Source organism: Dipteris shenzhenensis, chromosome 10 (assembly GCF_047967505.1).
Source record: "Dipteris shenzhenensis isolate YYH24624 ecotype China chromosome 10, Dip_SZ_1.0, whole genome shotgun sequence".
NCBI classification, from domain to species: Eukaryota; Viridiplantae; Streptophyta; class Polypodiopsida; order Gleicheniales; family Dipteridaceae; genus Dipteris; species Dipteris shenzhenensis.
This window is the reverse complement of record NC_141605.1, coordinates 5,173,672-5,198,338: the sequence shown is the minus strand read 5'-3', so window position 1 is coordinate 5,198,338 and position 24,667 is coordinate 5,173,672. Positions and strand designations below refer to the sequence as shown.

Here is a 24,667-nt window from a genome sequence, read left to right as displayed (position 1 = left end):
AAGTCATGTGTTAATTGTCAAAAAAGCTAAGGCTCCTAACTAGAAAAATTCATCTACTACATTGTGTATGCCAATCACATTACCATGGCCAAACCTTCAATTTTTGGACTTGTACAAGAGTTCTATCACAGGAAACTAACACAAGATTTGAGAGCTAACATAAGAGGGAAGAAGGAAACTGGCACAAGATTTCACATACTAGCTAATTGTTTAGTTTCTACACTTACTAGCTAAGCTTAAAATATTTGGTTTCTAAGTTGAATACACATATTAGCTAGACCTAGAATCTTTTAGTTTCTAAATTGCATATTTCACATTCTAGATCTCTTTTAGTTTCTAAATTGAATACATATTTGAATGGGAAGCTATTAAATCCCACCTTCATTCTATTTCAAGGATTATCCATAAGCTTTGATACCATGTTGAACTAAGCATACATCTCATACTCTACACACACAGTGAAGAGAAAGAGCCACATGCCCAAGTATATTTTGGCTATACATATGTATAGTATCTCTTAGAGGAAGATGGTACAATATATAGTTAACTATGGATGTGGGTTGCCCCAAGTCTATAAGGACTATTCAACCCAAAAGGGGGTAAATAATCATCATCTCCTAGTGGAGGTCTATCATCCTCCCTGGCATTGCCCTACAAAATCTTATCCAAGGTAGTAAGCCTTAGATTCTAGATATCATTAGGGCTGAGAAGACTTAGCCTAATTAGAAGGGATGCACCAACAGACTACCACACCCTGAGGTGAACCTCAGTCCCTATCTTTTGCCTAGGGATGGTGTGAAACCTAAAATAAGAAGAACCTTAGGACCATGCTTGGTGTAGACCTCGAGTCATCATCTTTAAAGAGCAAGGATTTTGATTTACTTTAATGAAGGATTGTGGTACCAACCAAACAACCATAAAGCCCATCAAGAGTAGAATGGGTGTCAAGCCCTAAATCAAGACACGTCTCCAATCTAGAATGACATGATAGATCGAATGAGCTAGGAGCAAGTCCCAAGTCAAGGCGTGGATCTAACCAAGAACAACACATGCAAGGCAAGAAGAAGAGAGACCAACACACATGCACAATTCAAAGAGGAAGTGGTGTATATATAAGACAAGTTATGAGCGAGGCTATCCAAAAACACTAAGGGTGTCAATCCCTAAGTTTAAATGCATATCCGATTGTGAGTGACATGCCAGAGTAGAGGAACATAGGAGAATCCTTGAGTCTAAACATGGGTTTGATTGTGAGTTACATACTAGAACAAAGGAGTCAACGACGGACCCTGATTCATAGCTAGACTAGAAGAATGCAAGAGAAGACTAGGGTTGATGCATGCACATGACGGTGAGTGTAGTCACACGTGACCAAAGGCAAGGCTAAAAGCCCAACAGAGCAAAGTGTGAGGAGCTGAAAAAAAAGCACCCAAGAAGCCTAAGGGTGGCAATACCTCAAGCAACAACATCCCAACCCATTAAGGTGAAGTTTCGAGATTTCAAAGGAGCATAAGATAAAGAACCGTATAATCATTTGCATAGCTTTCTTTGTGTTTATGACATCAATAAAGCTACAAACAAAGATGGGTATATGAATAAATTTCCATGCACATTGGTGAGGATAGCATAGAGATGGTTTGACTAGTTCCCCATTTGACACTTCTCGAATTGTTGGAAGCCTTCTTGAAATAGTTTTATCAAGAAGTCTATAAGCAAAATGTTTGAACCAAGCTCAATGATACATAAGAAAGGAGAGGGCATTAAAGATATTGTGCATTGCATGAGAGCTTTGATCAATCAATTGAGCACACTACTAGATGATAAAACAATATGAATGTGTCTATTTTGTGGTACAAACATTGGCCTCCATTCCTTGGAGATAGTAAAATCGAGGTAAAATCCAACAAAGAACTACGAGAAACTTCTCAACAGATCCATTTCTTTGGAAAAAAGTGGAACAACCAAACCGAAGAAAAAGAAGATGATTGAGGAAAGCAAGGAGGAAGATAGACCAACACCAATGAAAAAGGAAGCACTGACAACACAACTGAAGAAAGCACTTCAAGACCTATTGAGGAAGTCCTGAAGCTAGTGAGAAGTGATGTGACAAATGTTCATGTTACAAACAGACCAAAGAAGAGTGTTGTAATGCTTGTGCCAAGCATGACCATGATTGCTTGGAATGTTGGTACAACAACATCGTACCAAGTCACTCAAGAAATGAAGCCAAAAGACAACAAGTGCCACCCCATCTATTGGGCATACATGTTTGACATTCTTCCATGTCTTGTTAGTTACGGGCCTCTTCTTAAGTAGAGCAAAGTACCATACTTGCACTTTTAGCTCCAACTTTTGTAGCTCCTAGATCACTCTATCAACACCTATGATGTAGTCTTCCCTGCATCACTTGACAGATATTACACTCTTGGAGCATACCTTTATCATTGCTATCAATTCTTTTTGGTTGGTGGCACTCTTGTATCTCACAACCTACTAAATTATTTCTTCATGGCTATGCCAACTGCCTTCACATTTGAGTTCTTCTATAGACCAACTGCATAATCCATGGAGACATGACCTATTCATCTTAACATGTTTAGCATGCATCCATATATACGATTATAGATGCGGTTATCTTTTGATCAACTAGTCCTTGAACCTGATGACTTTAATTTTTTTGGAGTTCTACATTCATCACTTTATTCTTTTTTGGGCTTGGTTCCGAAGGTGAAGGATGATCTACAACTTAACAAGGGAGAAATGCAAGTTGATGTATAGGATCTACTAAGTTGTACTCATTGTACATACTTCTGCTCACTATGCGCACACATGCACATACTACCCTCATTTTTTCATTCTTTCTTTTCCAATAGTCTTTGCATCATATTCACCAATTGAAATCACCAAAAAAAAATATTGTACATGCACCCTCTATTTACCGAATGCAATTTAAGATGGGGTGTTAAGGATGGTGTAAATTGCACTATATCATAAGGGCATAAGGTCTAGCCATTACCCTAACCTTAAGGGGTTCTCAAGTATATTCATCTTTATGATCAATACAATGTAGTGTACACTTACCTATCTTGTTCACTCCACTCTCTCCCCCTAATATCCCAAAAAACTTATCAGAGGGGAATGAGATTCAAGCTCATCAAGATTTCACAACATCTTCACATCCATTCTATGACAACAAATAAGCCGTTAGGTAGAGGAAAAAGAGAAACATAGAATAATGTGATTTTATACAACTTTAATGTTCTTACGTATGAGCTTGAGTTCAAACTATCTGGTCCAAGCAACATAGGATATTATCCACTAAAATTCACCAAGGTCTTTCTCTATAAGGTAGATACACAAAATACACCAAGCAGATGGACAAAAGGATAAAAAGAAATTGGTGTAGCATTGGATAAAAAGGTAGTGTGGGTGAATAGCCTAGAGCAATCCTTAACCTCAAAAGCAGGTAGCAAAACGTTTGCATGACAACAAAGTCTAATCATTTTTTAGAAAAGTAAGAATTGTCATTTTTTGCATTTTTTGGCAAAGCCGATGAGCCTGATATAACCAGATTGGAAAATATAATTATTTTGGGGTACTTTTAGTTTTTGTTTTTCTTAAGTGCAAAAATTGGGGATCTCATGCTATTGTTTGAAAGATCGAATAAGATATCAAGAACAGAATGCATCTTCTACCACCCAACATCTTCCCCACATAAATCGTAGTAGCCATCACATGTTGACTTGTCATAACCCAAGCATTTCACCACCACAGACAAAGCCAATACCACCCATAAAACTTCTCCCTCAACTTATCTTGAACCAATCAAAATGCTACCTCAGGGAAATTTCCATCCCTAGTGGATATCTCACAATACAAGAGTAGACTTCTTGAAAAAAAGACAACAAAAAGATGAGTCCATGGTAGGACATTCTATAAAATCTATAGTGTTGTTTGGATCACATTATAAGGGCATAAGATCACTTTACCTGATCAATGCTTATTCAAGATGAAAGGAATTTTTCTCTTAGGATTTCCTTTGTTTATAACACTTAGATATTTATTTATAAGTACTTATGTATGTATTGATATACTTTCTTATTTATGTATAAATTCTTATCTAACTTTCCCATTTTATATATTTACAATTTATTCTTCTAGACTGGTTGGTTTTTTTTACATGATTTTCACACTATACATGGCACTGATACGGTCTTTTCTTCTATTATTTTTCTTTTCTTCTAAACAATAATGTTGTGGAGTGTTTTCTTGTTGGTTACATTGTTATAAAAATTTGTATACTGATGATTATAATTTCTTTGATGATGAACTACCTTGGATGAGGATTACCCCCCAGTTTTAATGATGAGTACCCTTCATGTGGATTCTCTTTGTAATTAAAATTTCCAATTTGGTACCTCTCAACATTAATTTTTACTTTTTCCTTAATTTAACTTTCATGGGAGTGGATTACCCCCAACTTTAATCCAATTAATTTATTTGGCCCTTAATTATCACTCAGGGACGAGGATTACCCCCCTTAGAATTTTTTTCACTTTCTCTAAATTCTTTAGAATGTAAACCCCCTCTATTTCTTACATTCCTTTAAACCTCCTTTTTATCTTAAAATTTTGAAAGGTGTGTTCATGTTCTTTGGTAAAGTGATAACAAGACAGGGGATACAGGCATTACCTCCCAAATTCAACTTCATTGTTCTAACAACTGGTTGGGTTGGATGGTGGTAGAGGTAAGTAGACCCTGACCTCAGAGCTTGGACTACCTAATGGATTTGACACTTTTGTACCAATTGTATAAATATTTTATATACACCCTTTTAATGACAAATTTCTTATCTACCCTTATTTGAGCATCGTGTGCCGTGTTGTTAAAAGGTTTTATTTTATAAACACACACACACATGTGTGTGCACTTGTGTGTGTGTGTAAGTGCATGTGCATGTGCATGTACACACATGCACATACACATGCACATGCATGCATGCATGCATGTGTGCTTGTATGCGTGTGCAAACACACACACATGCACACATGCACACACGCACCTTTGCATGCACTTTTTTTTGTGTGAACACACACACACACACACACTTCTTTACTAGTATTAAGTGGATCCTCGTGGGTGATTGGAATATGTCGCATGTGGGCAAATATTTGTCAAGGTTAGAGCGTGAGTCATGGGAGGATTTGTGTTTGAACTAGGGTGTAATTTACTAAGCAAATCTTGGGAGGGTTTTCTTGGAATAATAAACAAAAGGGGAATGACTTTATAGTAGTAGAATTGATAGATTTTATGCTTTTGATGACGAGTGGTGCTTTGCTTCGATGGGGAGAAGTACTTGTTGTCATCCCATGTCTCTGATCATGTATCGATAGTTTGCAGGTTCTCCTTGCCAGTGGTCTACGCTTCTAGGAGGGAATGTGTAAAAGGGATGGAGTATTCCTGTGTGAAGTGGATGCTACCATTTGAGGTGTTCTTGCTAAGGATAGGACTAGGGATTACTAGTATCGATTATAGAGAAGTAAACCTAAAGGATTAACAACACACGCTCGAGAGGCATTAAGGTTGGCCTTGGAATTGACCCTTCAATTGAGAATAACGATGCTTAGGTCATGGGTCAACCTGTCCACTAGGGATCAAGATGAGATCTAGAGGTATCACCACCATGCAACAACGCTCTATTCTTTTTCCTTTATTGAAAGAACATGAAGGGGCCTTGCAAGCATCCAATAACTTCAGGAAGTTGAGCATGCCTGATCAAAACTAGACAGCTCTTGATGTCGGTTGGTGACTACTCTTTTAAGATGTTCTTTTAGGCGATGAAGAGGAAGCACTTGTGTGAAACTGTCAACAGCGTGATGGATAGCCAAGGGAATCTAGCTACTAAATTCTAACATGTGGTGAAGTCTTTAGAGCTAAGTTGAGCAGGATTCTGGGTCAATTGGGAGTGCAAGATGACGCACCAACGTGTTTGAGGTTCTCACCGATTTGGATTGTAGAGTCACTTAGGTGCAGAGGACCTTGGCCAATCCTTGCAATTTGTGATTTCTATGGGAGGTAAAGTCGTTCAATGGAGAAGCATAAGTCGGTCCCTAAGAGTGTAGCCACATGTATCTCCATCTGGGAGGTTTGGGGAGGTAAAGTGGCAAAAATTGAGGTCACATGTTAAGGAAGGGAGGACACCTAACCCTATTGTGAATAGAGGGCTTTGTTGTTGAACAGAGATAAAGAAGTGACTGATAGCCTCATTGATTACCTTGAATTCCACCCCATTGCGCAATGGTAGTATGGAGCTAGAATAGAGGTGCCAAAAGGGCCTCTTTGTAGCACCTCCAAACCCTCCATTCCCTTGTTTGCATGCTGCAACCTACAAAGTGCATGGACCAATGTGCCCTACAGTTGTAACCTATACTTTCTCCACCACAATCTGCTCAGCATGTGGCCATGTTTGCCATCGGAGAGATTCAGACATCCAAATCTGCAAACGAAAGCCTTGCTATACTACTACTATTTTGGGCGATTTGAGGACGTTTGGCGACTCTGTGGATTGACATCAAAGCTTTTATTACATTTTGGGATGTCATGAGCAAGGACTTGTTGTCCATGGCAAATGCAACAACAAAGGACCGGCCTTAATGGGCTAACTGTAGAGTTTTTATTGCATTTTGTGATGTCATAAGCAAGGACTTGGTACGAAGGATGTGAATGCTAGGTTGGTCAGACTATTTTGAAGTGCCAATGTAGGCTACATTGGGGACGAGTCCCATCACGATGCTCAATACATCTTATAATGTACCAACAAAAGCGTTGATTGCAATTTGTCTATCTCATAAATCTTTCAATGCAAATGTCCCAACCACTCCATTCAAACATCTAGACTATTGCAAATGCATTACCTAGAAGGGCGGACGCCATCGTAGCAAACACAAACCTCAACCCCAATCAATCCAGTATAATGGAATCCCATCTTTCCCTCTTGTTGGCCTTATCCAACTCAAATTCAAAAAGAAGAGTCTTCTACCCAATTCAGCACACAAAATCCATAGTTGTTTTACAAATAAGAACATTTTCGAAGATGTCTCTTGACTTGATCAACCCAATCTGTTGATGATCTACTACAGACATATAGATTATCTACTATAGACATATAGACCTCCAAGACACTCAGTTTTGTTGATTGTCTTATTCAAGAAGAGCTAGACACATTAGATTGTTGTAGTGGTGCTGCTATGTTTATGGGGAGTTAGAAATCGGTCTCTTTTTCATCTAAATAGGGGCCCCTAATGTTCCCAAAAATACATTCCATTAATTAGTTTTGTGAGGCGCAGGCATAGGAGGGCCCAAAGTCCAAATTAAGTGTGAATTAAGGCGGTGGCAGGGGCATTAACTAATAAGGGACACAGACTTGAAAGATTAAGTAAGGTGAGAGATTAGATAAGGGATGCAGACGTGATTGATTCCGCACAGGTGGCAATTTTTTTGGGTAAGCTGGTTTCAAGAAGTTTCCAAAGGTCCTGATTCCAAAAGTTAGCTATTGCCCTGAGCAACTATAAAGAGGGGAAGGGATAGTCGATCAATCAAAAACTATGCATGGGGGAGGGAGAGGCGGAGGGGGGCTGGGATAACCTACAACAACTACCTCTCACGCGAAGGAATTGAAGGCAAGCCTTGATTTTTGGCTTTAACCTTTCATATTAAAGTTGTCTATAGGAGTGCTAGGATGCGAAGACAAATTAATTAACTGAATTTTCAGAGAGGAGTGAATAGAGAGGATTAGGTCATAGAGAATCAAGCTGGCTTGAAAGTCAATTTGCAAAACCTTTGTTAGCTAACTAGCAAGAAACATATGTTGATCCGCCCATGCTTACGAGATGTGATTTCTTTTCTTTAAAGTTGATAGATGCTATTAACTATGTACATCCCCGTAGCTGGCATATTTTACCCCAAAAAAATATCAAATATTTATCAAAATAAAAGGTATCTATGGTATGAGTGGATCACAAAATGATCTCAAAACCACACCATGCACTCAACAAAACTACATTGGGAGCTTCGCACAAAAATTGGAATGTTGTGACCCACCAATACATTCTCGCCAAATGTCTAGAGCTCATGTAGCCTTTAAGAGCGAAAATCGTTAGCAAATGAAAGAATTTACGGCCCAATTTCACTGATGTTCTCTTCTCTTATATTCCTTAAGGGGCGTATTACCAAACCTAGCACATGGAGCATTTTTGGAGTCTCGAGAAGAGAGGAGGAAGGTTGGGAGAGGGAGGTTCAATGAGGGAGAAGGGAGGGTAGGGGAACTCTATGAGAGGGCCAGAGAAAGAGCAAAGAAGGGAAAAGGGCAGGGAGGGCAGAGGCATCGCAAAAGACTAAGGCATCACAAGACTACAGAGGCATGTGCAAAATTCGAGTGGTGCCATGTGGTACTGCAAAGGCATGAAATGGGACACAAGACCTGAAGACCGGTGGAGCAAAGGCAAGGGCCGCCAATTGCACGAGCGCCACATGGCATGGGACAACAGAGAGGGGGTGATGCCATGGGATAATGTGGGTGCCACGTGGTAGAGGTAGGCAGCTAGAGACTTTGCGGCACAGCAGATGAATAGTTAGGGAACTGGCAAAGGTAGGCAGATCTCGGTGCACCTCGTGTCTTCGCATGGGTCACACGTGAGGTGGTGCATCGATTTATGGGTGCATCTGCATGGGCACTAGGGTTGGGACTGGCCTTTGGTACAAGGGTTATCACATATAGAGGCACAAAAACTGCAACTGAGGAAGAGAGGCTGCGAGGCAAAGCGAGTCTTATTGCACCAAGTTGGCTCGAGGAGTCAGGGTTTTAAAGGCGTTGTCATCAAAAAGCGTGAATAGTGGGGGCAGATGGGACACCTGTTGCTATTGCAATTGGATGGAGGACTTTCATTGGAGTGTGCAGGCTGAGCGGAAGGAGAGCAAATGGAGAACTGAGGGGGGTAGTGGACTGAGCAAGACGACTGTGAGCATGGGGGCAATAACAGCCAGGCTTAAAGGTCAGTGCAAGAACTTACGTAGCCTCTGAGAACAGATTGAAGATATGGGGCCCAAATCCATAAGCAGGGGGCAGCATCAGCATGACTCCTGCGCTACTGTGGGCTGAGCAGCTGAGGGGGGGGGGAGAGAGAGAGAGAGAGAGAGAGAGAGAGAGAGAGAGAGAGAGAGAGCGAGGGGGGGGGGGAGGGAGAGGGAGAGGGAGAGGGAGAGGGGAGAGAGAGAGAGAGGGGGGGGGGGGAGAGAGGGAGAGACAAAGGGGGGGGGGCGGGGGGGGGGAGACAGAGTCTGCAGACTGTTGGACTGCATACACAGGGAGAGGAAGTCACTGATGTCGAGCCAGATGGTGCACAAAGGCATAATGCTAGTGCCACATGGTAGAGTGTGGGGACAAGTGCACAAATTGAGAGAAGCCACATTTGTGCCATGTGGCATAGGAGTGGGGGGCACGAAGAGACGGTTATGCCATGTGGCATGGACTATAGCAGAGGGTAGAAGTCACAGCCAGAGCAAAGAGCCTATGTGGCTACGGGGGAGGGGGCAAGAAAGATGCAGAGGGGATTGGAGAGAGAGTATATAAAGATAAGAAGGGGAGAGAGAGAGAGAGAGAGAGAGAGTACATGTATATATATACATATAAATATTTATTTTATTTTTTATTTATATGTATATTTATATTTATATAAATATATATATACACTTATTTATTTATAAATATGAATGTATAAATATATATATATAGATATATATTAGATATAAATATAAATATAATTATTTATTTATTTACTTACTTTTTTTTAATGTATAACTTATATATATATATATAGAGAGAGAGAGACACACACACACATACACATGTATGTATGTACGTGTGTGTGTGTGTGTGTGTGTGTGTGTGTTTGTTTAAAACTAATCATAACTTTGAGGGGGACAATAAATTTGCACACAGACACAAACACAGACATTCACCCTCCTACCTTGGAAGAATTGTCTAAAGGGAGGAATATTGCTCTAGGGGAGCTTCCAGAGGGAGGAATATTGCTCTAGGGGAGCTTCCAGAGCCACTAATGTGGGGAAAGTATGGCTGGGTTACACAACATGGTCTTAACGAAAGCAACACACATGAGCAAAGATCAACACAGATGCAGACACAGACATTCACCCTCCTACCTTGGAAGAATTGTCTAAAGGGAGGAATATTGCTCTAAGGGAGCTTCAAGAGCCACTAATGTGGGGAAACTATGGCTAGGTTACACAACATGGTCTCAACGAAAACAACACACATGAGCAAAGATCAACACCTGGGCCTTAGCCAGCCTTAGCCATCACATGTAGTTTCAGTCTCAATTTATTGTGAGTGGGTATTCTTGGCTAGAGACAAGGGTTTTCATTCCTTTTCTCTATGAAATCATACAAGGCTTTCATCATCACAATTGAGGACATAAGAAAGTTCAACGTTCTACTTTCATGATTTTCAAGTGTGAAAGTATGCCTCCACTTTAGTCATTCTATCATGGAAGAATCTTGAAAAATCCATCACACAAGAGGCATGTGTGAGTGCATCTCTATGTGTGAATGTGTTGTTATGTCTTTATGTTTGTGTTTACATGGGTGTTTCTACATGTGTTTTGTGATTTAATCTATGTATGTATACACGTATGAGGGTGTGTAAGATATGAGTGTGTCTCTATGTGTGAATATGGCGTTATTATACATGTTTGTCTCTATGTGTGTATATTTGTGTTTTTATATGGTGAGTAAAACACAAGATCTCCACAAGATAGACACACATGTACATAAGCATAGACTGCATGCATACATAGATGGAGATGTGCATATGGAAACATGCCCAAAGACACTCTTGAGCACGTGCACAAGATGTGATATAAAAGTGTACATTAGTGTGTGTATACACATGGTTATTATAGCCACACACTCTGAGATTGAGATTGAGATTGAGATTGAGATTGAGATTGAGATTGAGATTGAGAGAGAGAGTCTCGATTGGTATGCGTTATTAGGGATTCATTCGGATTTGATTTAAGTAATTACTAAAAATATTTTTCCCAAATAAAGGCATTGTTAAGGATTCATTGGCATATGTAAACTTTCGCATGGAGAGAGAGAGAGAGAGGCACTTATGCAAGGTTACCAAAATCATTTTACCCACCTAAACGTAATGCTAAAGATTCAATTTGAAATTTCCTTAACAAGCATGTTGAGATTAGTTAAAAAAAGCTAGACTTTTATTCTGGTGGGTTTTGTAGCTAGATTTCTGGGATGACGTCTAAATCTCCTCGAGAAATCTGTGCAAAGCTTCTCGGCCTCTGCTTCAAAGGCTTGGAGCTCTCGGAAGATAAATACATAGGGGTTCCATGTAGTGTACAGAAACAATAAGCAAATTATACTGGGAGAAATGCCGCCCTCCATGGACGTAAAAACAAGGATGCCCAGCATTCCACGCTGCCCTTGGCCCTGCTCGGTGTCTGGCATGTACACACACACACACACAAGCACTGCACCCGATAGACTGAGGCTGCCGACCAACGCGTCAGTTAAAATTTGCACTGGCTACTAGGATGGCTGCTTTGGGTGCTGAATGGATATATACAAAGTCCAAACTCTGCCCTGAAGGCAGAGCACTCACCCATTCAGGGAAAGTGTAAGTATCGTGACCAGTCCTAGAGAGACCCCAGAGAGGCCCATACAAATTCTGCACAAGAAGCTGAAGGTGTTCAAGTGTGCTAGGCGAGTTATTCTTCACAACAGCCTCGTATCGGTAGTAAGTTTGACCCTCGAAGCTCCAAGAATTAGTCATCATTTGAGAGATGTTGAGATTGGAAGCCTGAGTGCGAGGATGGCTCGAAACTGCAAAAGGAAGAACGCGCTTCAAATCAAATTAATGTTGCGCATTCCGAAGGGTCCTAGCTTTCAGTTTACCATAACGACGATGTAAGGATACCTGGCGTCGATCTGGGCAAGTGTGTAGCCGGAGACAAGGTTGGAGTCAACACTGCAAGGAAGAGTTCTAGGATATGTTAATAATGTTAGCTCTGTGGAAAAAGCTTTCGTGGTAACAGACTAACAAAGAATTTGAGAAATGCACCTGGGTAGAGGCGGCCATAGCTAGTTCCTCCGTGCAACCTCGCGAACACTCCCACGAGGGGTCCGTTGTTGTAGGTTGTAGGTTCGCTCTGCTCGTAATCGTCCCGGTTGTCTGCATAGTCATCGTTCTCGTCAGGGCCCCCAACCACAGCGCCAACATGCACATTTGGGTCGCTAGAACTTTTCGTGTACCACGTTTGATAGCCCACTCTGCAAGCCACAAAGCTGGGGTTCACTTTGAAGGAAACTATGGAAGCTGCACGATGGTGAATGCGTTGGGGATAGTTGGCCCCAAATCCAACCATGTAGCTCGTGCCTCTTGGATTGTTACCCAAGATGTAATCAACCTGAGCGGAAGCACACAATTTGTATTAGCGATCACTGTCCTAACAAATAGCAACCACCCCCAGCCTTGCCTTGGCAACTAGGCATGCAACATCGACGGCCAATGAAAATTTCCGCTAACATAGCTCGCTCCCCCTAGCACCTGAGAATTCGCCATCCCAAGGATCTCCGATGGCTGTACATATCCAGTAGAGCAACGCATTTGCCGCCTAGCGGAGGATAAATAATCCGAATACACCGTCAGCAGGAAGGAGGCGCTGCTAACATACTGCATGTTGTTCCATGATCTCGTATACATCAACCCGCCTGAAGCTCATAGCCAAACAGAGCAATTTCAGGCGAAAGCCGTATTCAACCTCTCCATGAAAAGTCGAACATCCCAGCGTACTCATACCTGGCGTGCGAGCGACATTTTTCCCGTTATTTTTCTGGAGACAGGCGCACATGAAGAACTCAGCCTGCGCCTGATACTGCTGTAAAACCTCGGCATTTCCGCCCCTGCCTTCAAGAAGTATCTGCAGCAAAGGCAAATCTTCAGGCTGAGACATCGGGCAAACGATGAGGATTGGCAAGCTGCCAATAATGAGCACCGACCTTTGAGGCGAGGACCTGTACACCGGCGTACTTCACATCCCAACTGAATTCTGTCATCGCCCACGCGGTGCCACCTAAGCTCTGGGCATTCTGAATAGCATAGTCGAGGTAGTACTCCTCCAACGTAGCCTCAAAGAGCCACAGCGCGGACCATAGAAGCTCATCCTGGACGGAAAGCGACGAGAGAGATGAGAAGTATAGGAAAGGATCCGAAATTCATTGCTCGGCATAACGTGTTCAGCAAAAAGAGCTTACATCGTAGCCGCTCTCGGACTGGTAATAAGGACGAGCAACCGTTATGCTGCTGTCATACCTCCCTCTGTAAGTGTCCGCAAACGTGAAGAGCTGCAGGGAAGGCAGACGTTTCTAATCAAATTGGGGTAACCGTGAAAGGGAGAGAGGGAGAAGCTATATATCAGCTGCCTTTGAAAGCGGCTACATGAATCTAGAGTTCTTTAAACGTTAAAGCAGACAATGTAAGGCTGAGTAATCACCTGCTTGGCATGTTGAATGAGCAGATTTGCATAAGCTGCGTCCGAGTTTCTCAAAGCGATGGAAGCTGCAGCAAAAGCAGACGCTGTTTCACCTGCGAGGTCGGACCCAGGGTTGGAAGGATCAATCTTGTAAGCTTGGCGGGAAGTAGTCATCTCCTCTGGCCTCTGCCAACAATAATGGTCTGTATCGCCATCCCCGACCTGCATTATGAAGAAGAGACCGACTGAGATTAGAAAGGAATTTTCAAACAATTCGCGAACGAGGTAGGAACGATATATCTAACTTACCTCTCCCCACAGAACGTCCGGCTCCGGGTGAGCTTTGATGAGGTAGTCAGTTCCCCATCGGATGGCGTCCATGGCGTGTTGAAGTTCACCAGCGGAGGTAATGTGGCCACCGTATTCAACCACACTCCAAGAGAGCATGGTGATGGTGAAGGCCATGGGGAGGCCAAATTTGACGTTATCCCCAGCGTCGTAGTAGCCACCAACGAGATCCACCTGCGGCAAAGCCAAGGAAAACCTTAAAAGATGGCAGCAAGTCAATGCGATGCGATGCAATGCAATGCGGGGAAGGAGAAAGCTGTGGAGAGGGGCGGTCGGTTACTCCTTGGGCGAGGCCATCGTGGAGGGCCGAGCTCGCTCGCCAGGCCGCTCGTTGGGAGGAGGGGAGGTGGCCGGAGCGCTGGCCCTCGAAGAAAAGGATGCTGTGGCTGAGAGCGGCGAGGTAGTCCAAGGAGGAGGAGGAGGACGGGGGGCAGGTGAAGAGGAGGAGGAGCAGAGGCAAGCGGCAGAGCAACGGGGGAGCCATTATCATTGCTGACTGTGTTGCAATGCAATGCAGCTGGGCGCCCCCTGGCAAGAAACGGCTTCAAAGTTGACACTCTTGTTGAGAGGAGGACAAGAGGTAGAACATTCTCTTGTGTGGGCAGGCACTGGCTCTGGCACTGGTGTGTGTGTGTGTGTGTGTGAATATAGGAAGGAAGAGCAGAGCCACTGGGGTGTGTGTGCATGTGTGAATCTAGGAAGGAAGAGACGGCTCATCCTCTCTCTCTCTCTCTCTCTCTCTCTCTCTCTCTCTCTATATCTCTGTGTACGAGGGGGCTGCATGTAGGGCTAACCACTCTAGGGGGAAAATCGGACGTGCTCCAATGGTAAACTTTTTAGTTCCAAACTCCTTGCATTCAATACATGTACAATCTACTCTCCATGCAATACACATCCTACATAAAGCCACAGGGTACACACTCTAGAGCCAACCCATATTTCTTCATTGAACGTTGCCTTAAGTTAGCACATTTGGATTGAGTTTCCAGGTCTCCCGAAGTGGCTGGGTGGGGCTGTGGCAGGATGGCTAGTACTTTGGGGAGACTAGTACCGGTTCCTCCTCCCTTAAGAAGAGAGTCGACTACCCGAAAGGCGAGGATCCTCTTGGATCATAATTAAGAACTTCCCGATGTCATACAAGTGGCATTTTCGAATGGAGGTCTTCTGTGTTAGCGTGTGCAATTCAATCCCTTCCCAGATGCATGTTACATTTGCAAAGAATTGGGACACTATGCTAGAGAGTGCCCTAGAAGGGCAGAGAACACTAAACTTGCTAGAGGACTAGCAGAGGAGGAAGGCAAAGGTGATCAAAGGGAAGATCCAGGAGTACTTGAGAAGATGTTGACCCATTTTTTGAAAGAGTCTAAGAAGCAGAAGCAAGCGGAGTCCCGTCAAATGGTAGTGTCGGATACGAAGACAGCTCGGTGTGATTCAAAAGAGGGGAAGGTTTGTGTGCAAAGGGAGTAGCAAAAGCAAGATGAGAACCATCAGGAGACAGTGTCGATTACGAAGGCAGGCCGGTGAGTTTCAGTTCTTCACTTGGGAGCGGGGGACCAGGTGGAGAAGGAAAATAAGTGGAAACTGGTTGATAAGAAAGGTAGGATGCAGGAGTTTACGATGGCTCTCCGTATCGGCCTATTGCTAAAGGGCAAAGTTCAGATCAAGAGACAACTGCCACTACACACGAAACGGAGGCACTTGAGCAGATGGAGCCATGGCTGGATGGCATGGTTAACCCTTATAGCCCCAGTGCCTCTTTGGTTTAGTGGGTGGATGTTGGTATGGAGGATGCTGCTAGAGGCGGGGATGAAACATTACCTGAGGCATATCACAAAAAGCGAGTTCTGGAAGAAAGATCTAATGTGAGTCGGCCCAAGGAGCAAAGTCAAGCATCGAAGGGTGTCTCAAAGAGACTCAAGGACATGGCCCGCGGGGAGTCTCTGGGCAAGGAAAACCGTCTTCGATTTTTCAAAAATGCTTGTAGGACCTTGGCATAGTAAGGGCGGTAGCAAAGCCTCCAAGACGGTGAAGATTTGGTCCTGGAATTTGAGAGGATACTGTGACAAGAATAAGCAGAATAGATACATTAGGGTAATTCTGAGTAGGAGCCTTGATGTGGTGTTGTTGCACGAAATCAAGTGCAGATTAGAGGATGTTTTTTGGCTTTCAGTCAATAAAGCTTGTTTCAAAGCGTTCGTGAACTGTCCTAGGCTCTGCTGTGCTGGTAAAGCAAGGTTTGGGAGTGAAATAGGTCTGACAAAAACTGCTCATTTAAATCAACCTTTGGAATATTGTTGAGCATTGTCTCCAAAAAAAGTAATTCCCACTCATTTTAGAATATTCTAAAGCTATTCGATCTCACATAAGTAAAGGTGCATTTGTAGGTGCTAGTGTAAATTAAGACTGCTACTTGCTACTGTAGAAAAAACCTTTCACACTTGTAGTGGCAAATCACTCCTCAAACGCAAGATATGAAATTTGAGTATTTGGACATTTCTTATCCAATCTAATGATCCTTTTCAACTGAGTGAGACCACTTATATGAGAAAGGGATTGGTTCATAGTCTTTCTTGCTTTCATTAAATAGGTCATATTTCTTCATTTTACGATGTTTGCTTTGGAGTTGCAATATGAGATTTCACAATTCACACAATGCATTCAATAAACATAATGCTTAGATTGCCTAGCTGTAATGTAGTTGGTACATGTATCCTAGTGAGTTGATTCTTAGCTTTGTCACATGGTTGAGTGACCAACTATAGTTGTACATGTATCCTAGTGAGCTGTTTTTCTTGTTAGATGGGGGGGAATGTGAAGTATGCTCCTATTCATTTAGAATTAGTAAACATGGTTTCAATATGCTTTTAGAGTGGTTATAATCCCTCTTCATTTCAAGTTCAATTGGAGTTATAATTGAGTTTTTGGATAGTTGTGAGCATAGAATTTATGAGTGCGTAGGCCCCACATCTCAATGATAAAGACTTGGGAGGAATGTTTGTGTAGGCTGTAAAGAAAACAGAATGCTAGTTTGACCTCTAAGAGCACATTCCCAGGCTTGGTAGACCTAGCAAAATTGTTGGGGAATGCTTGCGCTTTAAAGGTTCCCATGTATGGCCCTGTAGTGTAGGGGCTCGAATTGAGCACCTGCAATGCCCCTTTGGAGATGGGAAAAATCCCTCTCCACCCAGGCATTACAAGGTCATCTCTAGAAATTAGCTCATGAGTCCATGCAGGGTAATTGTAGCTAGGTATGCCAGCGCAAGTGTCCAAAGAAATCAAGGCTCCATCACAGCATGGCGTTTGTGGGGACGTTCCCTGAGCTATGCCGCTTGATTGCCAGGATGCTGGCATATTTGCCAGCTCTGGTAGTCAGCAAGAAAGCCCTCTAAGAGGGCATTCCCACGTTGGTCAAAGCCATCGCCGTGCGAATTCAAGAGACCATTTTTGGTGCAGTCCCAAGAGCTACACTGGCTATTGAGGAGATAAAATGAGCTCCATTAACATCGGCATTTTTACTTGGCCAGCACTAGGACGTTTTTTCAAATTCTGAAATCCTGTGCTTCCACATGGCACAATATACACCCTTAGATTTTTTTAATTCTGAAAGCCCAAAAGCTTTGAAAGCTTTTGAAAAGCTGCGTAAAAAGCCAAGGCAAAACCTTTAAATATAGGCGAAACGGACGAACGTAAGCCAAAAACAACGTAGATTGCTTTATGAAGGCTATTGGTTTGTGAAGAGACCCTCACGTATTGGCTTTTGAATGTTCACGTGCCGTCACCATCAGGTTTGCTCCTGCTTATACTGAAGCTTGTATCGAGCCACTGCCCATGAATCTCCTTCATTATGGATTTTGTGTCTTTGAGCTTATGACTATAGATCGGTCTATTTAAACTGTTGATGAACTTCAGCGAATTGGGAATCGATGGAAGGATCTAGGGACTTAATTTTGTAGTTGGAACGTGGGCTTGCAACGAGAGATCCTCTAGTTCTTTAGCTATAATTTCTACAATTGCTTCTAATTTTGATCTGCAATTCTCGGGCACTAATGATCATGTGCAACGTTTGGGTGGGTAGGAGTGTGACCTCTTGAGACTTTGAGTCATAGAAGAACAGCTTGCGAGAGTCAGACATCTCCATAGTTGCTTCCTCGCTTACGCTGCACACCACCTCTGTCTATCATCAACGCTTGTGCATATCCACCTTGAACATTTGCTTGCTGCAGATATATGACGAGTTCTAGTCGCCATTGGCCGTTGTTGCAACCCATGAACGTTCTTTCATCAACCATCTGGAGTTCATTGACGGACATTGTGTGCAATATTCAAGTCCATTCATAGTTACTTCATAGCTCTACATACTGAGGCAAAATCTTCGAGCTCTCTGCCGGTTCTAAAATTGTCCAGGATTCCATAATAGAGACGAAATTTTTAGACAACCTACGTTGATTCAGAATAGTGTTTAGTCGATTTTTTTGTAAGAACAGCTCGGAACTCTACAGCAAGCCAAAAAAAGACAGCCTAACCCTGTTGCCTAGAGCTACACCATGGCCATCTCTTTGCGTCCACAATAGTGTTATACTCCTTCTGCCACTCATGTCAAACATAACTTCACATTAATTGTGGAAATTGTATTGAATCTAGAGAATTAGTAGTAGGAAGTGCAACGACCAGCCATGGTGTCTGTATAGGCAACAAAACATGCCTCCGCCACATTCTTTGATAATGATGAAAATCATAGTTTGCTTTTTGGGTATGGGAGGCCTATTGCTGCATACATATACTCGTGCATCTAGCCGTGCATACAGTCTACGTAGTTCTAAAATCCTTCGATCCAATCTCAGATTAACACTTTGAGTTGCTACCATTGGTAGTCTACACAATAAAATAGTTTGGAGGTGGATGGGATGCAAACATCAATAATTGTCGCGATCTGATCAAAGTTTGCAAAAGTGTCAATGATAACTATTGCCAACTCATAAGATCATGGACATAGTGAATCATTTTAGATATAATAAGATGTTATTTATACGCACTTTTATATTTCCATAGTCGTAATTTTTTGGAATCTTGCAAAGGCAAAAATTGTAACTACAACTGCTCGAAGATGTGTGAAGATGATTACCTTGATGGTTTGAACATCTTTGATCGTTGGATTGTGTATAGCTTTTGTGCTTGAATTTATCATCTTTAGGAAATTGCACATATGCTAACCAACATATCCAAACATGCAGAACATGAGGAATACAAAACAGGGGCTCCCTACACGCCCATGTCATATTGTGGGTCCACCATGATGACCGTCAGAGCGAATTGCAAATGAGATTGCAGCTTACGTCCCCAAGGACGAGGCCCTGGATCCTCGAAACACAAGGCTGCGAGAACTAGTTCTCAGGAAGCAGTTGCACGTATGCAGGAAAGCGTGCTACGTCGGACCGTCACACCACAGTTGCAAGCACGGCTTCCCTTTCACAACACAGCCAGAATATGAACCCATCCTCGACCCTCTGACGCAACGTTGGTTGTATTACCGGCCGGGACATGAGCACCGAAACGTCGTCCCTTACCACCCTTCCGTGTTACTGTTGTGGGGTGCACACATGAACATACAGCGGGTGACAAACTCTTCAATCTCTCACTACCTCCTCAAGTACGTGATGAAATTTGAACCAATGGGCAAACTGAACATCCGTTCAGAAGATGCCTCGCGTTTGGGGTTGCAACATCTTGACAAAGTAAAGTTGAAACTCATTGCCGCGAGCCTCCTATCAAAACCAACCTCTCCAACAGAGGCCGTGCTAAACTGCATGCAGATACCAACAATCACAAGGAGCGAGACCGTTCACTATGTCAACTCCTCGCCACCATCTCTAAGACAACACATCATCTCGCGAAACAACAATGTCACCCTGCACCCGGTCGACATATACTGCGGGAGACCGAGCGTCATCGAGGATAGCACGTTCTACAATCACCATAGGCAATATGTGATCCGAAAGCCCAAGGAAACGCAACGTGGAACGGTCGCTCTTGACCTCTTAGGCAACAGGATCGCAAAATGTGAGCGAGTAGTCAGATTCACTGACTACCACCCTGGACATCAACCAGAGGGGTACTTCTACAACGTGCTCTTGCGAAAACTCAACTTCAGGAATGAAACGGAGCTCATATCACCTGCCAACACAGCTGGATCCTACTTTGTCGAATGCCAAATGCGCGGCCTCATATTGAGCAACGAGGACCTCGAGATGTATGTGACCGAATACACGCAAAGGAACTTGCTAGCGACTGACCACACAGACCAGTTGATCAATATGATATTGCAAAAGGTTGCGATCATCCGAGACTGCCCGATCGAAGCGCCTAACATCGACCAGCAAACCGTCGAAGGGCCAACACGCATGAGGATGTTGGAAAAAATGGCCGAGTTTCGCACCGTCGCTAATGCCGCATTGACAATAGAACAACAAAGAGTCTTCGAAAGCCTAGCTTCAACAAGCTCGGGCCTGCACGTTGTCTGTGGAACACCAGGTAGCGGCAAAAGCTTCTTGATACGGTACTATGTTTTGCATCTGGTAGTGCAAAACAAAACAGCAATACTTTGTGCATCAACAGGGGTGGCTGCGACGCGACTGAGCGGGATTGCAACCACTGTACACTACCAATTCAAGATCCCTGTGCGCAGCAGTCAGTACCCACTGAACATCCATGAGACAGATGAGCAACACCTCGCAATCAAGGAAGCCAATGCGATCATCATTGACGAGATGTCCATGCTAACAAGGATGACTTTCGATCTCGTGGTAAGACAAATCGTCAATGTGACTAATGGCACATTGCATGAGCCATTCAGACACAAAATGCTCATAATTTTTGGTGACCTGGCGCAATTACCGCCAGTCTGCCAATTACCACCGTGCCACATCATGTCCTCCGCGCACTGGGCTCAAGCGAAAATGTACCACATGCAATTCTCGGTGCAACATGCACGAGACATGCCGTTCCTGGCATTCTTGCATACCATAAGACTCAGGACGCCCACAACTGACGAGATTTCCGACTGTTTGGGGCAGTGCATTGTCGACCAGGAAGGTGCATGCCACTTCATCGATGCCGAAACAACCATCATTTGCACGCACAGAGTCGATGTCGCTACCTTCAACGATGAGCTTGTGGAGAAATTCAACACTCCCGAGATGATTGTGCATGTTCAAATACACAGTAACGCCGCAAGCGAACCAGCTCTCAAAGAATGGTTGGAGGACAAAAGCTTCAACGAGATAGGAAAAATTTGCGTGGGGGCGAAGGCAATGATAACGGAAAACATCGACCTCGCAATAGGTGCTGCAAATGGAGCAATGTGCAAAATCAAGAGCATCAATGCAACTAGCAGGGGAGAAATCAACGGTATCACTGTCGTCGTGGACACAACAGCGGCCGTGCTCACATTACGACGCTCGAAGCATTAGCGAAAGGCAATAAATGGAAAATGGTTCCACAAGTCCACATTTCCACCAACCCTAGCATACGCTATCACAGGACACAAATCCCAAGGCGCAACCATATCCAACAAAGCGCTGCTCATATTTTGAGGAGTGTTTGCCCCTGGCCTAGCATACGTGATGTTGTCCAGAGTGACTGAGAGAACGAGGCTGCGCATACTACATTGCCCACATCCAGACATATTCAGACCAATTCCACGAGAGTTCTCATAGCCGACAACACAACCACGCGCATAAAGGTATTCACTACCAGAGATTGAAAAAGGCAGAGACAAGTCATGAATATGTTACGTCAAACATGCGTGCAAGGAAAATGGTTTTAATATCTTGTCTGTTGTCGAGAACAGGTGCAGAGAATCAGAAAGCTCGGGACATTGCAACATAAGACATGGACGCAGACAAGGTAAATTCCACCAGCATGAAAGAATCTTTTTTTCTTGAAGATTTAAAAAGACAGCTCATTTGAAAAGACGGTGTAATAAGTCGTGCTTGCAAGCAGCTATTTGAGCTATACAAAAGCAACGCGAAGGTAACAAAACCTCCACCAACAAAGAGGAGGTTCTTCCTAACCACAAAGCAAATCCGGCTAGCAAACAATGCAGGAGAACGTCCGGGAGCTTACATCAACGGCTTCAACACGTATGCGGAACTACGCGACTTCATTGACAACTGCAATAGGCGTTTGCCAGCTAAAAGAGAGCCGGGAGGCTTGAGATTCGCAAATGGTATGTAATGCTTCCGAAAATTAAAAAAAACCGAAACAATTGAGAAAAAGAATTAACGAGTTGCAAGAACAACAAACTCATCATGGATTACACTTCTCCTGCAGGACTCCTCAAAGAGATCCTTGTCGAGCTTGACATTGAGTTCGATGAGACCGATAGGATGATGGAAAGTTTGGAGGGGCAGAAGCTACTAGACACGAAGACGAAAGGGATCACAGCGTATGCGTGCGAGCTGCTGCATTACGGGTACAACGTATCCTTGGAGTTGCTGAGGGACACGACGCGCGATCAAGGAACGGCTATACTCGAACAATTCATGGAACAATTTGGAGGGACGCACGACGCGACACACCCGGTGACGACAATGGAGAAGCTTACGTATATTTTCGACAGGGACTTATACGAGGAGCGCTTCGGTATTGGAAACGATCCTTTAACGCCAACAGAGAAAAACCAGGGCAAGTAAATAAATGCATTCTATTATGGACGTCAAACGAAAAAAAAAAGACCGAAAACCTCGATGACTAACGTAATTGTCAATGTTTACGCAGGTACGACATTGAAAGACGCGAGTCTCGAGATGAAGGAGGAGCCTCCACTGAAGCGCCCGCGCAAGGGAATCGTGCGAGCCTCGTCGTCTACTGCATCACGTGCAAGCCCAACAACAGAAAATACATAGGGAGCACAACGGACTTGTCGCGGAGGATCAAACAGCACAATAAAAAACCACCGGCGAAAATGAAAGAGGACTTGCAGCGTTACAAGCCCTTCAAAGAAAATTTCGAAATCAAAGTTTTGGAAACAACAGACACTGTAGACAAAGCACGAACTTTAGAGCAGTACTACATAAGGAGCCACAACACAGTAGGTCCATTAGGTTACAACACGCTCGAGGGCCATCCGGCTAGAGCGCGGAAGTACTATTTCCTAAAGCGTAGGAACATAATTTGACCCAAAAAATAAACATTTGTGCCTTCAAAAAAAGAGATCCAATGAAGTTGCAAATGGTGCTGGAACTTTTGTCGTACATGCAATGCAGCTTTGGGTTTGGATTATTCCTGTCACAGTTGCATGCTTCTGTCTCAATTTGGTTTTAATTTATTATTTATACATTTCTGAAATACATCTCCCCGTCGTTCGCTCGAAGTGGAATGACAATAGATTTGCTTACAGTGCAAAGAATAGGAATTTGTCTTCCTCCGAAAAAAAGAAAAACTACGTTTTACTGTCGACATGAACAACATCAAGTGCAAGCAGGACTGGATGATAACGAAATCTCTAGAAAAGGTTGCATGCAATTGAACATCAATCTTCTGCATCATTTCTGACAACGTGACTCATGTGAACCTCAACAAGATAGCAAAAGAGAGAAGTATTCATCAAGAGCCCAGCTGGCCAAGCAATCTAGTTGTTGATGTTAACTAGAAGAATAGGGTGGCTAAGGATTTGCCTTGCTTTTCGCTAGTTGCAACGAGTAGAAGGGCTGGAATGTCTGTGGATTCCACGTTTATCTAGATACCTTTGAAGTCGGCTACCTCAAGTTGGAGAAGGCATGGGAACAACTCGTTGCATCAGACGCCCTTGAGCTTAGGATTGAAGATCAGAAAGGCGTGGGAATGCCCTCTAATAAGATGGGTCGTGCTTGGATGGCGAATCCCTTTATGGACTTTGCAATGAAGTCGATGCACGACGTTCTTGGCCTTTTATGCTTGTCTGGGCCCCATAGCTGTCGGCGGTTGACGAAGACAATCTTTCACGAGTCCATACCGCGACCTGTTCCCGAATCGGCGCTTGAAGGTACGGCGAGAGGCATGGGGACCCGCGCGTCCTTTCGGTGCGCTGTGTAATTGGATGAGGTGAAATCGGCGCCGTTCTGGCCCCCTTCAATCACGGGCGCTGGTTGATTGTAATGGCTGCCGCGTCTGCCACGGAGATCAAGGTCGATTGGGTTCCCAACAGGCCGGTTTACCTACATTCTGCATGCAATTCACAGCAATTTTCGGGTCTTGTCATTGAAAACAATTCACAGATGTGAGCAAAGGGGGAACACTCTAAAATTGTGCTTTTGGTTGCGTGGAGTGTGGATGCCTACACCATTGACCATTTGCCTTGAGCATTGTCCACACGAGTAGCATGACCCGTCTACGACGGGTTACAGACCCGCTTCGTTGGGTCTCAAAGTTGAGACCATAAGTTGCCTTTAATTTCGAGGAATTAAATTTAAGATTTTAACTATAACTTTAAGAAATTTTCAAATTGTATCTACATTCTCTCTCTCTCTCTCTCTCTCTCTCTCTCACACACACACACACACACACACACCCACACACACACATACAAATCTCAACATTTGTAAGCTTTTTATTAAATTTTCTAATCAAATCCAAATGAATCCCTAGGAGTTCCTTTATTAATAATATGATCTAAATTAATTGAATTAGATTGACCGACTATAATCAATCATCACATTAATTATTATATATTGATTTTTCATTTGAAGGTATAAATAAAATATGTATTATTTATTTCA

The 24,667-nt window shown here is 43.3% G+C and overlaps 1 protein-coding gene across 1 annotated transcript; it reads right to left on the bottom strand.

Annotated features, from left to right (window-relative positions):
- Positions 1-11,365: 11,365 nt before the first annotated feature.
- Positions 11,366-14,447, bottom strand: LOC147897303 (endoglucanase 19-like). The gene is made up of 10 exons (XM_087380999.1): positions 14,194-14,447; positions 13,875-14,087; positions 13,587-13,787; positions 13,348-13,437; positions 13,093-13,257; positions 12,893-13,013; positions 12,641-12,804; positions 12,155-12,500; positions 12,011-12,061; positions 11,366-11,916 (listed from the first exon to the last, which is right to left on the bottom strand). Exons 1-10 carry the CDS (start codon positions 14,401-14,403, stop codon positions 11,600-11,602), a joined length of 1,878 nt encoding a protein of 625 aa, XP_087237125.1. The 5' UTR covers positions 14,404-14,447; the 3' UTR covers positions 11,366-11,599.
- Between the last annotated feature and the right edge of the window lie 10,220 nt (positions 14,448-24,667).